We start from the raw sequence: 12,961 nt of genomic DNA on the forward strand, positions 1-12,961 counted from the left end.
AACATAATGATAAGGCAACATCTGGTTCAGCCCGCTGCATTTAATAACTCACATATTTCACCCCTTTCACATCCCTTTTCCCCTAGCTGCATGGAGTCACTTCAGAGGGGAAAAAATAAAATAAAAATCTATGGTGTGGCAAAAGAAATGACCACTTAAACCCTATTTGGAAAAAATGCTAAAGAAACATAATGGATCTACAAGCTTGTATAGATAGTTTTTTTTTGCTATTTTGGAAAATAAAAGCTAATGAATGTGCGGTTGCAGAAAAGAAAACATATTTGTGTCCCATATTATGTCTGTCATAATTACCATATGTACGGATGGACGGGCTTGGGTTGAAATGCACTCAGCGCTGATCAGATTAACCACTTAAACCCCAGTGTTGTGGGGAAAGCTTTCGCTGAAAATTGCAGATTGCGTCGCATTGTGAGCTCATCGATCTGCTATTGTCAGCCAAAGCTTTCCCCACAATAACGGAAAACAAAAGAGGCTAGATGGAGCCCTGAGGGACTGTTATGGTTGACCCCTGAGGGTCAACCATAACATGGGGTTTAAGTGGTTAATCGGCAAAAAACGGTGGAAAGAAATATGCATAAAAGAACAAAATTTGCATTTAAATGTGAATACTATATAGTGTGGCAACATATAACTATTGTATAGGCTACAGAGTCTGACAAGCTATGAGGTCTATGCATTCATTATGGAGGCTAAATAAGAACGTGGCATAAATAAATAACTATTTCATATACCAACCTCGTTATGATCGTGGGGAAAAAATCTGCAAAAACACCCCCCCCTCCTCTCGTTCTCTCCTTCTCTTCACCCCCCCCCCCCCGAAATACTATTTCATTCACAGTTTCCGTTCATTCATCAGCTTGTTGTGTGTGCACTGCAGCGTATCAGCAAAGAGCACGCCTCAGTTCGATCGAGGGGGGGGGGGTAGAGAGATGATAGATAGGGAAGGGGAGAGCGAGAGAGAGGGGTGGTGTGGTGGTTAGTGTTGCCAGATTTTGTGAGAGAAATAAGCAACCAGGTGTAGAAAAACAAGCCCAAAAGAAGCGACTATAGGCCACATGCGCACTGTGGCTATTTGAAAAGAGCTACAAGCTCACAACGCGTTGCGATGCAGCGCGTTGAGAGCTTGTAGATCTGCTATTTTAAAGAAAATTGTGAAATTAAATGTGGAACATTTGGAATATTTTTTAAACATTCTAAGAACACAAATCTGGTTCGGGGCTCCCTGGCACAAAGCATTTCCAGATGGGGGTCCAATGACATGAACATATTTGAGAACCACATGGTTAAAATAATTTAAAACTTGTGAAACAAGCCCCAAATAAGCAACTACACTTTAGAAACAAGCCCAAAAAAAATAAAACGCAACCTGCAACTAATATCTACAAGCAACTTCACAGCAAAATAAGCCCAAAGCCGCTCATAACAAGCAGACATGGCAACGCTGAGAGAGAGAGAAGAGAGGGTGGTGGTGTGGTGGTTTGGAGTGGAGGGGAGTGGAGTGGAGCGGAGGGGAGGTGAGGGGAGGGGAGGGGGAGGGGAATCTTATCAATGAAAAACGCTCCTGGCTTGTTACGTCAATGGGGAGCCACTGACGTACTAGGGTCACGTGGCTCAGGGGGAGGGAGGGGCGGCTCCTTATAAGTATCCAGGCGCTCTCCGAGGTGCTGAAAATACCCTCTGAACAAGGAGTGAGCTGCAGCGTCACTACAAAACTCACGTAAACACTTAGAAGTACCGAAGCACTGAGGCAGGCATCACGCATCCCTATGCAGACTATTTAGATATAGACACACTGCAGTGCAGACATTATTGCTGACAGCTGTTGTGCTTGTCATCTCTCATGCGAACAACACACTTAGTGCTGAGCCTGACAGAGGTTTTGAAGAGCTTTTGGTTCTGGTGCTACAGAGGCAAAGAAAAGAAGGAATCCCCCCCAACTCATCAGCTCTCTTACAAAGGTAAGTGCTTAAACATATAGGCAATAGGGCTATTCATTATTTTATTATTATTATTATTAATAATAATAATTGTTTCGTTTCTGTATAGTTTTCAGTTGTTTTGTATATTGGCTATACGTTTATTATTATTATTATTATTATTATTATTATTATTATTATTATTATTATTAATTGTATTTTTATTTGGTTTCTGTTTAGTTTGCAGTTGTTTTGTTTCACTCTTGGCCATATAACTCAGTAGCCTATGCGACTGGTATTGGGAATGTTTTACTTTTCTACAATGTAGTTTATTAGAAACAATGCTTGATAAAGCCACTGGTTAATTAAATAATGGAATATAGCAGTTGGCACAATGCACGAAATTAGTATATGATTATAGCGGACATTATTGTCCTTCCATCACCATCATCATCATCATCATCATCATCATCATCATCATCATAATCATCATCACCACCGTCATCAATCAACTCCGTCACTTTCATAAAGACACGTAGCCTACGCCCCTTTACAGACATTAATCAATTAATAATAATACAAATAATGATACAGGCATCAGTTTTGTCTGAATCTCAAGTAAAGTTTTATGCATGAAATGGTTCCACTAGTTATTTAACTTGTATAAAAAGTTGACTGTTTTGGATGTTAAATGAACATTCGTGGTGTGTGTATAATGCCTGCATTAATATTAGAATTAATATTAATATTCTTATGTAGCCTATATTGTGTGACAGCTGTGTGCGTTCATTTCGTTAATGTGGCGCTATCCGAGGTGCTGAAACTGATTCTGACGCAAACACATCAGAAAGAGTGAGGGAGAAACACAATTTTTCCCTATTATGTAGCTAAATATAGATGATTGCTCGGCCATAAACAACAGTTTCTCCTATTTGACAATCAAACATTCATGGCTGCGTTATAGCGCATCATGTGTCCGCACCCAGCGCCCAGAAACATCGTCATCTCTCTTTTGACAATATCGTCTCTGTCTGGGTGGAAACCTCATATGTCCAAAACTGTTATACTTTTCAGGATTCAAATCCAAAAGCAGCCAAAAGGAGCAGATCTACAAGCTCAAAGCGAGCTTGTAGATCTGCTACTTTTGATGCTTTTGTGTGATGCTGTATTATGATCAAGTAGGATGCTGATTTTTAAAAAAAAAGAAAAAAGTTTGAATATTGAGTTAAGAGGTTTCTGCCCGACAGCGACGATATGCAATGGTCACGGCAGGTCACTGCCTGTGCAGTGTTTAGGCTCTGATGAGACAAGCCATCTGTGTTATTATCTAGAAGATAAACAGTGCGATCACGATCTTTTAATCCCTCGAGGTCTGGATGGGGCACACCAGCACAGTTTAAGATATCACCTCTTGTCTCCATATATTGCGTTATTTGAGGGTAAATTAAGGCCCTGCTTGGTCATATTACAGCGTCACACATTTTGAGCTTGTAGATCTGCTACTTTTGATTTATTTATATTTTTTTTATCCTGAAAAGTAACAGTTTTGAACATATGAGGTTTCCACCCGACAGAGACTGTATGCAGATTTCGCCCACAGATAATTAACTCTGGGGGAAAAAAAATAAAACATCTGGACGATCATATTAAAGGGTGAAATAGATGATGTCTGTGGTTAATTAAGGGCGTCACTACTTTCATTTAATAAAACAATCTGCCTCCTCACTTGTTGCACCTCAAAACTTTCAAGAAACGTTTTTTCTTTTTTCTGCATTGTGTCAGAGTGAATTCACTTGAATTAAAATGGCTCATGGATGGTGTCACCAATGAATAATTACATCGTGGAAAACAGACGACGCAGATTGCGTTGCGAAATGTCGCAACAATGCGCACTGGCCGTGCTCCAGTGCGCATTCTCTGCGTTAGAGACGGGCGGTCGCATGATTGGCTAGTCGGTTGCTAGGGAGACAGCATTTTTGGAATCTGATGAAAAACCACAAAAGCTATACTGTTTGTTTATGTTATATATGTATATATATATGTATATATATATGTATATACACACACGCACGCGCACACGCACACACACACACACGCACACACACACACACACACACACACACACACACACACACACACACACACACACACACACACACACACATACATACACGCACACAAACGCTACTGATTGCATTTGGCATGTTCTGTACCACCAATGGCACCACACCTCTGCCACTGAGCTAATTAACCACTTAATTTTATACTTTAAAAGCTTACAAGATAAATTTTTTTTTTTAGATTTTTTTTTGAATGAATGAATAGATGTGGGTGATTTGCATGCCTATTATGTGCTGCTGCTCACAATATGCCTCAAGTTTTGTCAAGGGCAGGCAGAATTGTGAGGGAGCGCTGTATGCGTGCTTTGACATATTTCACTGTTAAGAATGTATCAGCGTTTATTGCCTACAGTGCATCTTATTGCTTTGTTAGCATTGTATCGGTCAAACTTCAGTTATGAAAATGTAAGTAGATTGCTGCTGTGAAGTTATGAACATAAAAGAAAGTTCCAGATTGAACTGATGATATGGTGATAAAAAAATTAAATAGCAGATGCTGTTCTTTACAAAGCTGCCTACCTTTAATAAAGCTTTTCTTGGCAATGACTCCACATTAAATGGATATTGAAAGCCTCAACCAAGCCCCAGGAATTGAACATGACAGAACACCCCTTCTTAATATCTCTTCATCCTGTCGTAAAATCATAAAAGCATTAGTATGTCATTATATGGAGCTGCCTAATACATTTTTAGGAGACTGGCTATCTTGCATCCATGAGGCATTCATGTAGTTTAGTTGGTGCCTTCCTTATTTCAATCACATTAACCATGAACATTTCCAGGCTTACATTTTCAAAGATATTCACGCACAAAAAAGTCAATATATATATTTTTTCAAAACATTTCAAAACAATAGATAACCCCCCCCCCCTGTTTTTACATTTTCAGAAAGATTTGAACAAAAGAAAAAGAGCGATTAAGTGGTTAAAAGCAAATATGTTTTCTATATATTATGTAATTGCAATATGTTTGAAAGGCTTCTTTGACGTGTTTTTCCTCTCTTTGTTTATTTTCCCCTGCCTCCTCCAGTTGCCTCCCTCCACCACCCCTGCCACCGGCTGTGTGCCCCATCCTGAGTGACCATGCTCGGGTACCACGACGCCTCGAGTGCCCTCACGCTCTTAGTCCTACTGGTCGGGGCGTCCTCCCTCCCCCTTTCCACGCAGATCCCCATCAACGCCCCCGGATTCGACGGCAGCAGCCGGCACAGGGCTGCCTCCCCCGGGCTAGCGGAGGGGGGCGCGGGGGACAAGGCGAGGCGGGGCGGCGAGACGAGCTCCTCGCCAAAAGGAGGGGCGAAAGCGGGAGAGGGAGGGGAGGAGGACGACGACGAGCTCTTCAAAGACGTGGATCCCAAGACATTAGCGGCGGTCTTACTGGAGGCACTAAATAAGCCCCAGGCAGAGAGGAGGAAGGAGGGGGGACAGCGGGAGGGGACAGAGGAAGAGAAAGCGGAGCCCTCTGAGGTGACAAAGGGGGAGGAGAAAGGGGAGGCAGCGAGAGCAGCGGAGAGAGCGAACCGCGACGGACGACACGAGCTGGAGCTTGTGATGGCCGCCGCAGCCGCGCAGGGGAAAGAGGAGCGGGAGAGAGAGGAGGCGGAGGAGAGGAAGAGAAAGCAGGAGGAAGAGGAGAGAATGACAGAGAGGGTGACGAGCCGCACCACGAGTCAGACGGTGTCGGTGAAAACCAAGCCAGCCTCCGACCCTTCCTCCGACGGGAGAGGGGAGGAGGTAGGAGCGCAGGGGGCTCCCGCCGCACACCCACGGCCGGCCGCCGCCACGGGCGATCCCCGGCAAAGCGACGACGAAGAGGAGGAACAGCTTAGCCCGGAGGAAGTGCAGAGCCTGGAGAGGATGATGAAGAAGTTTCAGAGTTACAGTGCCGCCACCAAGAGGGAAAGAGATTCCCAGGTTGGCGAGAGGGAGAGCAGGGGGGGCTTCAGCCCCTACAATGACATCCAACCCACACACAAAGGGGGCAACCCGGCCATGTCCAAGAAGAAGCTGAAATGGCAGGAGGAGACGCAGAAAGCCATGCACGTCCCCACATTCAAGGGAGGCAATTTCATTGACGACTTTCAAGACAATGACCTCGACACCGCCAACATCCCGGCGCAGAGGCCCCCATCGCTGGAGAACGACGTGATGGAAGAGGATGAGCCTGAGGGTGAGGAGGAGGAGGGGGATGAGGAGGAGGAGGAGGAAGAGGAGGTATTGAGCCCCGCAGAGGAAGAGGCGAGGGCCAAAGCCGAGCAGGAGGAGGTGCGGAGGCAGGCCGCCGAGGCGCAGAGGGCCAAGATGGAGGAGGAGAAGTTGGCCGATATCGCCTCGGACATGCTCCTCCAGTACCTGGTCAAACAAAATGGCGGCAACAGGAAGTACACGCCGCAAAGCAGAAAGTACTCCTCGTCTCAGTCCAACGCGGCAGAGGACAAGCGTTCCGACGAGGAGCAGGAGGTGATGGACGAGGACGACGACATCGATCCCCAAACGATCGACAAGCTGATCGAGATCTCGAGCAAGCTCCACCTCCCCGCCGACGACGTCGTCGACATCATCAGCGACGTGGAGAAAAAGAAGAAGAAGGACGTGGCGCATGAGATGGCATCGGCGCCCCCTCGGCAGCGCCCCCTAATGCCCATGTCGTCTTCTCAATCGTCCTCATCGTCCGTCAACGGCATTTCGGCATCACAGATGGCAGCTGCTCTTAACGGCGTGCCGTCGTCTAAGCAAGACCCTCAGGCTGTTAACCCCCTCAAGGCCTGGTTTCTGGAGAAACCGCCCGCCAAATCGCCGCCGGCCGGCGAGGACTTCTGGAACAAACCCCGGAAGCCTCTGTCAACTGCTCAGAATTTCTGGCTCAAACCGCAGAAGTCCTTTCGGGGCAGTTACACACCTTACACCCCTTACGCATCCTACTACCAACAGAAACCCTATCGCGGCTACTATCCTATTTACTACCCTCCTCCTCCAAAGGCCAAACCGCGCTACTACCTCCCCAAACCTGCACTCACCCTCAACAACCTCCTTGGCAGCTCGGCAGCAGACTACGACTACAATTTCGCCCCGAGACGGCGCTTCCGCAACTGGGTCCAAGTAAGGCCCAGGAAAGCTCAGGCGAGCCTTCGCCGAAACCCCTACTACGCCGACTACGTCTACTCGTCCTACCCGAGAACATTCCAGCCGGCGGCGGCGGTGCCCCTCCAACAGCTGCGCTCGCCTCCCCGCCTGGCGGGAGTCGCTCCTCGGCGGAGTGCGTTCTACTACCGGCCCCCGGCGCCCGTCACGACCAGAGGCGACGATTACTACGACGGCCAGAGAGGGAACCAGGCGGACAGCAGCGACGACGATGACCGCCTAGAGAGCTACATTCAGCAGATCCTCATGAAGCGGCCACAGATGGTCCAGTGAAGGAGGGATCGTTAAAACGACTTAAACCCCATTATGGTTGACCGGAGTCCCTCAGGGCTCTATACTAGTGTCTTTTCTGTTATTGTGGGGAAAGCTTTAGAAAATAGCAGATCGACAAGCTTACAACTTGTCGATCTGCTATTTTCTGCGAAAGTTTTCCCCCAATACGGATGCTGGGGTTTAAGTGGCTAAAACACTGTTTCTCAATAGCTGGTCCAGATCCCACCAGGTCTGAGTGTACAAATGGGACCTTTTTTTATTTTTATCTTTGGGACCCCAATCTACACTGTAGGGTTCCATTTGTACACTCTCAGAGTTACAGACCCCTTAAGGGTCCATTTTGACCCCCCTGGTGGGCCCCAGACCAGATGTTGAGAACCAGTGGCTTAAAGAGAGACCGAATGAGGTGTCTGAGGAGAGTAGAGAACGAAAGACTTATATTTCATTTTGTTTTAGTTTAATGTACGTTAGTTTGGTGGCCCATTTGATTTAGGTTCACCCCGTATTTCCTGTTTTCTTTTTGATAGTATACAGTTTGACGTGAAGAACATTATGAACATTATGCAGAGTGAAGACCTACTGCTACTGTTTTCGTTCCGAGATTGCTCTTTTGATTCAAATGAGACCGTGGGTTGACAGAGCAGAAAATGGGACGAGCAACGCATGCCTCCCCTTTGATACTCATGAACTTTTCATTGGAACACTCCAGCGTAATGGCCTTCTCGTTTTGCCATGTTTGGACATTCTCAAATGCCTGCAATGGTAGATCGTTATTTGCTAAACAGGTTGTTGCCTGTGCTGTTAAAGAGCCGTTATACTAAGTCGAGTGCGACTGTAGAGCATCGAAAATAGCAGATCAATGCGCAACTACGTGTAAAACAGGCTTTACGAATCCTGTCAATCATTCACATAAAGAGAAAGGAATGAGAAAGGTAATCAGGCATGGACGAAAATCTATTTCAATTGGTTTCAAATGCTTGAAGTGCCGAAGGGGTGCCTATACCAAACTGTCTGGGTAAATTATTTAGCCACATTGTGCAATCGTTTCCCCGAATATTCAAAAATGTATTCAAACCCAGAAACGGTCAACAATCATACTGTACAGGCGTCAAATGTTTGAGCCAAAATCACATGCATTCAGCTTTGGTAAACGTTTTTAGACTGGATGGTAGAAACCAAGCCTTATTATCTCATGTTTTTAAAGGGCAGGGATGGTTTATATAGTGTTATCATTTCAATGACACATTGTTGTTTGTAGAAAAATCAACTAGCAAAAAAAAGTTTTTGAACTATTGCACCTTTTCATATAACACTCATTAGTGTGTCCGCCAAAGCTCTTTATAGTGAAATATTACGTGGGGGAAAAAAAACATATTTCATACAAAGGGCTGTGAAAGCGACAGTGCAACTATAAAGGTCTGGATGACTCATACCTTTTGCATAACTCCAATTACCTTGTTGCCATGGTGCCATTCGCTGGGTCAGAATGTGTATGGAATCCTTTACAGTCCGAGCTTTCTTCCACAGAGAGTCCAACCGACTGGACGTCAAATAGCATTGTGTTCGCTGTCGGGTGCAAACCTTGTATGTCCAAAACCATTACTTTTCAGGATATGGAGGAAAAAAAAGAACCTGTGTCCCAATGGATCTAATGTAGTTATTATTTAGCCACAAGCTCTTGTTAATAAGTATAACATAGGGCATTCCTTTATTTAGAAACAAAATGAAATATGGCGATACAAGGTTTCTGCACGACAGCAACTGACAACAGAGTCAAGGAAATGTTTTCTATCGCGCCAATAACCCATTAAAAACCGGGAAAGCATCTGTGTCATTTTAGATTTGTGTTGGCTATTCAAAAATAGCAGATCTACAAGCTCACAGCGCGTCACTTCGTGCCGCGTTGTGAGCTTGTAGATCTGCTATTTTTTTTTTTTAAATCTTGAAAGAACTACTGGTTTAGAAGGCATTTGTAGAATCGGCCTCAGGTCTAATTGGGATAAACACCCTGACATCAGAGTGGAAGGACGTCCCATACAATTTGACCCAAGACCCATCAAAATGTACCGTCAGTGTTTTGTTTCCATATACATTTGTACAGTAAGTCCCTGTTATTTACATTACCATGTTTGTCTTGGCTTTTATACCGCATCCTCATCCTTTTTTGTCATATTTGAATTTTATTTTTTTATATTTTTCTACACAACAATTGTAAATGTGACGCGTAATACATTCCATACATTTAAAGTAGTTTAAAATGTTGTTGCCTTATTGTTGGGTGCATTTTCTCTGTAAGCGTTCTACTGTATCTTCAGTTGTCCACAAACAGATTGAATCGGTTCATTTCTACAATCGGTTTATTTCTAGAGGGTAAAAAATAACCAGTTCTTTCTGATATTGACTGTTCTAAACGAATGGTTCTCAAACTTATCCATTTCAAGGACCCCCAGCTTCGTATGCATTACACTAGAGACCCCCCCATAACTCTTGGAGTTACAGATCTGTAAGGGTCCATTTGTTTCCTAACTATCAAACATTTAGCTGGGCGGGACCCCCTGGAACACCCTCAAGGAAGGACCCCTGGGGGTCCCTGGACCACACTTTGAGAACCACTGACTGTTCTAAACCTGCTCTGTGGCGTTCAACACAAACTGAAATGGACTTGAAATGGCAGAAGGCTCCGCGATCCCACTGTCTATGACTCTACTGCTGTGATGTGATTATTATCAACAATATTTATTTATTTGTGAAGCTGGCAAGAAAAACTTGGGGCTGAGCAGAGTGGAATTTCCATTCTTTTTTCCAATCTTTGATAAGGAGCCAAATTCAGGAAAGAAATCGATCAATATGCTAATCCTCCCCTTTTCAAACATGGCATTTGGAATAAGAATCAACATTTACTGTCAAATCTTCATGATATTGTCAAGCTCATGGCTAACTGTTGTGAAGGACCCCACTAACGTTAAAATACTAATTTGTTTTAATTGTTAATTCATCTATTTGTAACTCAGTTGCAAATGGAGGAACTAGCACTGAGTATTTTACTGTGAAGCAACCACATTCCCAAGCCAAAACTAAATTATGCCGCCGACAATCTCGTGGTGAGACAAATTTCAATGCAATGCCACACTGGTGTAATTAGCGTGGGGAGGTTGTTTATGGATACGTACGTATTGAATGTAAAAATCTTCCTGACTTTTGACGAGGTTCTCTCTGTCACTGAAGAGATAAACGGAAGGAATAAAAAACAAAGGCGTTTTTTCATTTTTGATAGAAATTTGTTTTTTAAAGTGAAAGAATGTGGCGAGAGGTTGTCGGTCGATGGATCGAGCGAGACTGAGAGAGATAAAAATGGCAGAGTCACGAGAGGAGAAAGGGGGAGGGTAGTGTCTGCACGTTTATCTGTACTTGCATCTAAAGTGTATTGCTTCTTCCGAAGACTTAACAAAGCATCCCGAAAAAAAAGTATAAAAAAATCTAAAAGATTAACAGAAACAATGACGTTAGCGTACCTGCCGAGTCCCTGTTTGAGTCTTGTAATGAGAAACATGTCGTCTATGGTCTTTCTAGATGTACTTTGTTGTAAAGTATGGTACGGTGATAGAACATGCGTCTGCAAGATGTACTGTAAATATGCCGCATGTCCAATGACTAGTTTTGCTACACAGAGAGAAACAAATAAAGTAAACTATTTTTTATTAAGAAAAATGCTCTTTTTCAAGTTATTTGTGGACGTACAGAAAGTGTGTTTTGTGTGAGAGTGTTTGTCATTATTCAATTCAGCACATTTAACCACTTTAACCCTGGTGTCCGTATTTTGGGCATGTCATTAGACCAATTTGTTTAAATCATAATTACTATTCGGAAATATCATATCTACAAGCTCACAACGCTTTGCAACATTTTGTGAGCTTGTAGATCATTGTGAGCTTGTAGATCTGCTATTTTCAAAAGATATTTTGAGCATTTTTTAAAATAGGTTTAAATTTAAGCTACTGTAGCTGCTGTGCACAGTTAACAACAGTGGTGGAAAAAGTACTCAATTGCTTTACTTAAAGGAGAATTTTGGACTAAAGTTTTCTTACCTTTTCTATGACGTTATGATATCTTAGGATGAATGGTACAGTAGAAAAATTTCATAACTTTTTTTTTTTTTTTTTTAGATCTGACGTTCATAGTGACAGAACACTGTCCCCCAAAAAAAAAATCTCGCTAGACGAGATTGAAATCTTGAGATTTTATTTTTTATTTTTTTTTGGTTGCATAGTGTTCTGTCACTATGAACGTCAGATCTCACAAAAAAAAAAAAAGCTATTAAAATATGTGATCTAACCTAAGGCCTATCCGCGCACCTTTTAAGCTGTGGCGGCTCAGGGGTGGAGGTATGAAATTTTTCTACTGTACCATTCATCCTAAGATATCATAACGTCATAGAAAAGGTAAGAAAACTTTAGTCCAAAATTCTCCTTTAAGCAAAAGTATCAATACTGCAATGTAGAAATACTCTGTTACAAGTAAAAGTCCGGACCTTAGTTGTAAAAAGTGAAATGTATACAAACAAAGCAACATTAAGCCTAATAGACATTGAGCAGAAAGCTCAGTAACAATAGCTTTGGGCCTATAGGATCACATCATGTTATCGTTATCCTATCTTGTCAAAGATTTGTATGAATCTAACCCTTGCATTTGAGGCTTAGAGTAGATGATGGGAGGATAAACACAAGATTAGGGGTATAGGGAGTCTTCTCAGCAGTGGTGGAAAAAGTACTCAAATGTTTTACTTAAGTAAAAGTATCAATACTGCAATGTAGAAATACTCTGTTACAAGTAAAAGTCCTGAATCTAAAATTTACTTGAGTAAAAGTACAAAACTATTGGCATCAAAATGTACAAGTACCAAAAGTAAAAGTACTCATTTTGCAGAATGTCCCATTAAACAAAAAAAACTTTTTTAAATAGCAGATCTACAAGCTCACAATATTGTAGATCGGCTATTTTCAAATGGCCGAAATGTATATAGGCTAGGGCTGAAGGGGTTAATGTATGTTTTTTAATAATAATCAAAATCTACAAAGTAACTAGTAACTAAAGTTTGCAAATTATTGTAGTGGAGTAAAAGTACAATATGTGCCTCTGAGATGTATGGAGTAGAAGTAAAAGTACTGAAAACTGGAAATACTCCAGTAAAGTAAAAATACCTCAAAATTGTACTCAAGTACAGTACTTGAGTAAATGTACTTAGTTACTTCACACCACTGCTTCTCAGAGGTTTAGATGATGGCAGGATAAACATAATTGTATGTTTATCCTGCCTAAGATCTTCTCAGAGGTTTAGCGAGACAAATTACCCCCCAGGATTCATCATTCTAGACCCGCTGTTGACATAGCAAACCCCGCTGGCTTATCAGGATAAGGAGATCAAAGGATGGCAGGAGTCAGGTGACCTCATTAAACTGCATCATGTTGCAAACAGTGGCTTACATGTGTAAGA

At 42.9% G+C, this 12,961-nt stretch overlaps 2 protein-coding genes across 2 annotated transcripts in view; both read left to right on the forward strand.

Moving 5' to 3' along the window:
- The window catches only part of LOC308102199 (kelch domain-containing protein 3-like), a gene marked incomplete at both ends in the record, with an annotated part of 47,540 nt that extends 42,403 nt beyond the window's left edge, over positions 1-5,137 (forward strand). The window contains one exon of the mRNA XM_080451800.1: positions 5,087-5,137. Coding sequence (XP_080307926.1) covers positions 5,087-5,137 — 51 coding nt within the window. The remainder of the gene's footprint in view (positions 1-5,086) is intronic.
- Positions 5,138-5,139: 2 nt separating this feature from the next.
- vgf (VGF nerve growth factor inducible) lies at positions 5,140-7,470 on the forward strand (the record flags this gene model as incomplete). The annotated part of the gene is made up of 1 exon (XM_080451801.1): positions 5,140-7,470. One exon carries the CDS (start codon positions 5,140-5,142, stop codon positions 7,468-7,470), a length of 2,331 nt encoding a protein of 776 aa, XP_080307927.1.
- Positions 7,471-12,961: the final 5,491 nt, after the last annotated feature.

This window comes from Gymnoscopelus braueri (assembly GCF_963280865.1).
Source record: "Gymnoscopelus braueri genome assembly, chromosome: 15".
Classification (NCBI taxonomy): Eukaryota; Metazoa; Chordata; class Actinopteri; order Myctophiformes; family Myctophidae; genus Gymnoscopelus; species Gymnoscopelus braueri.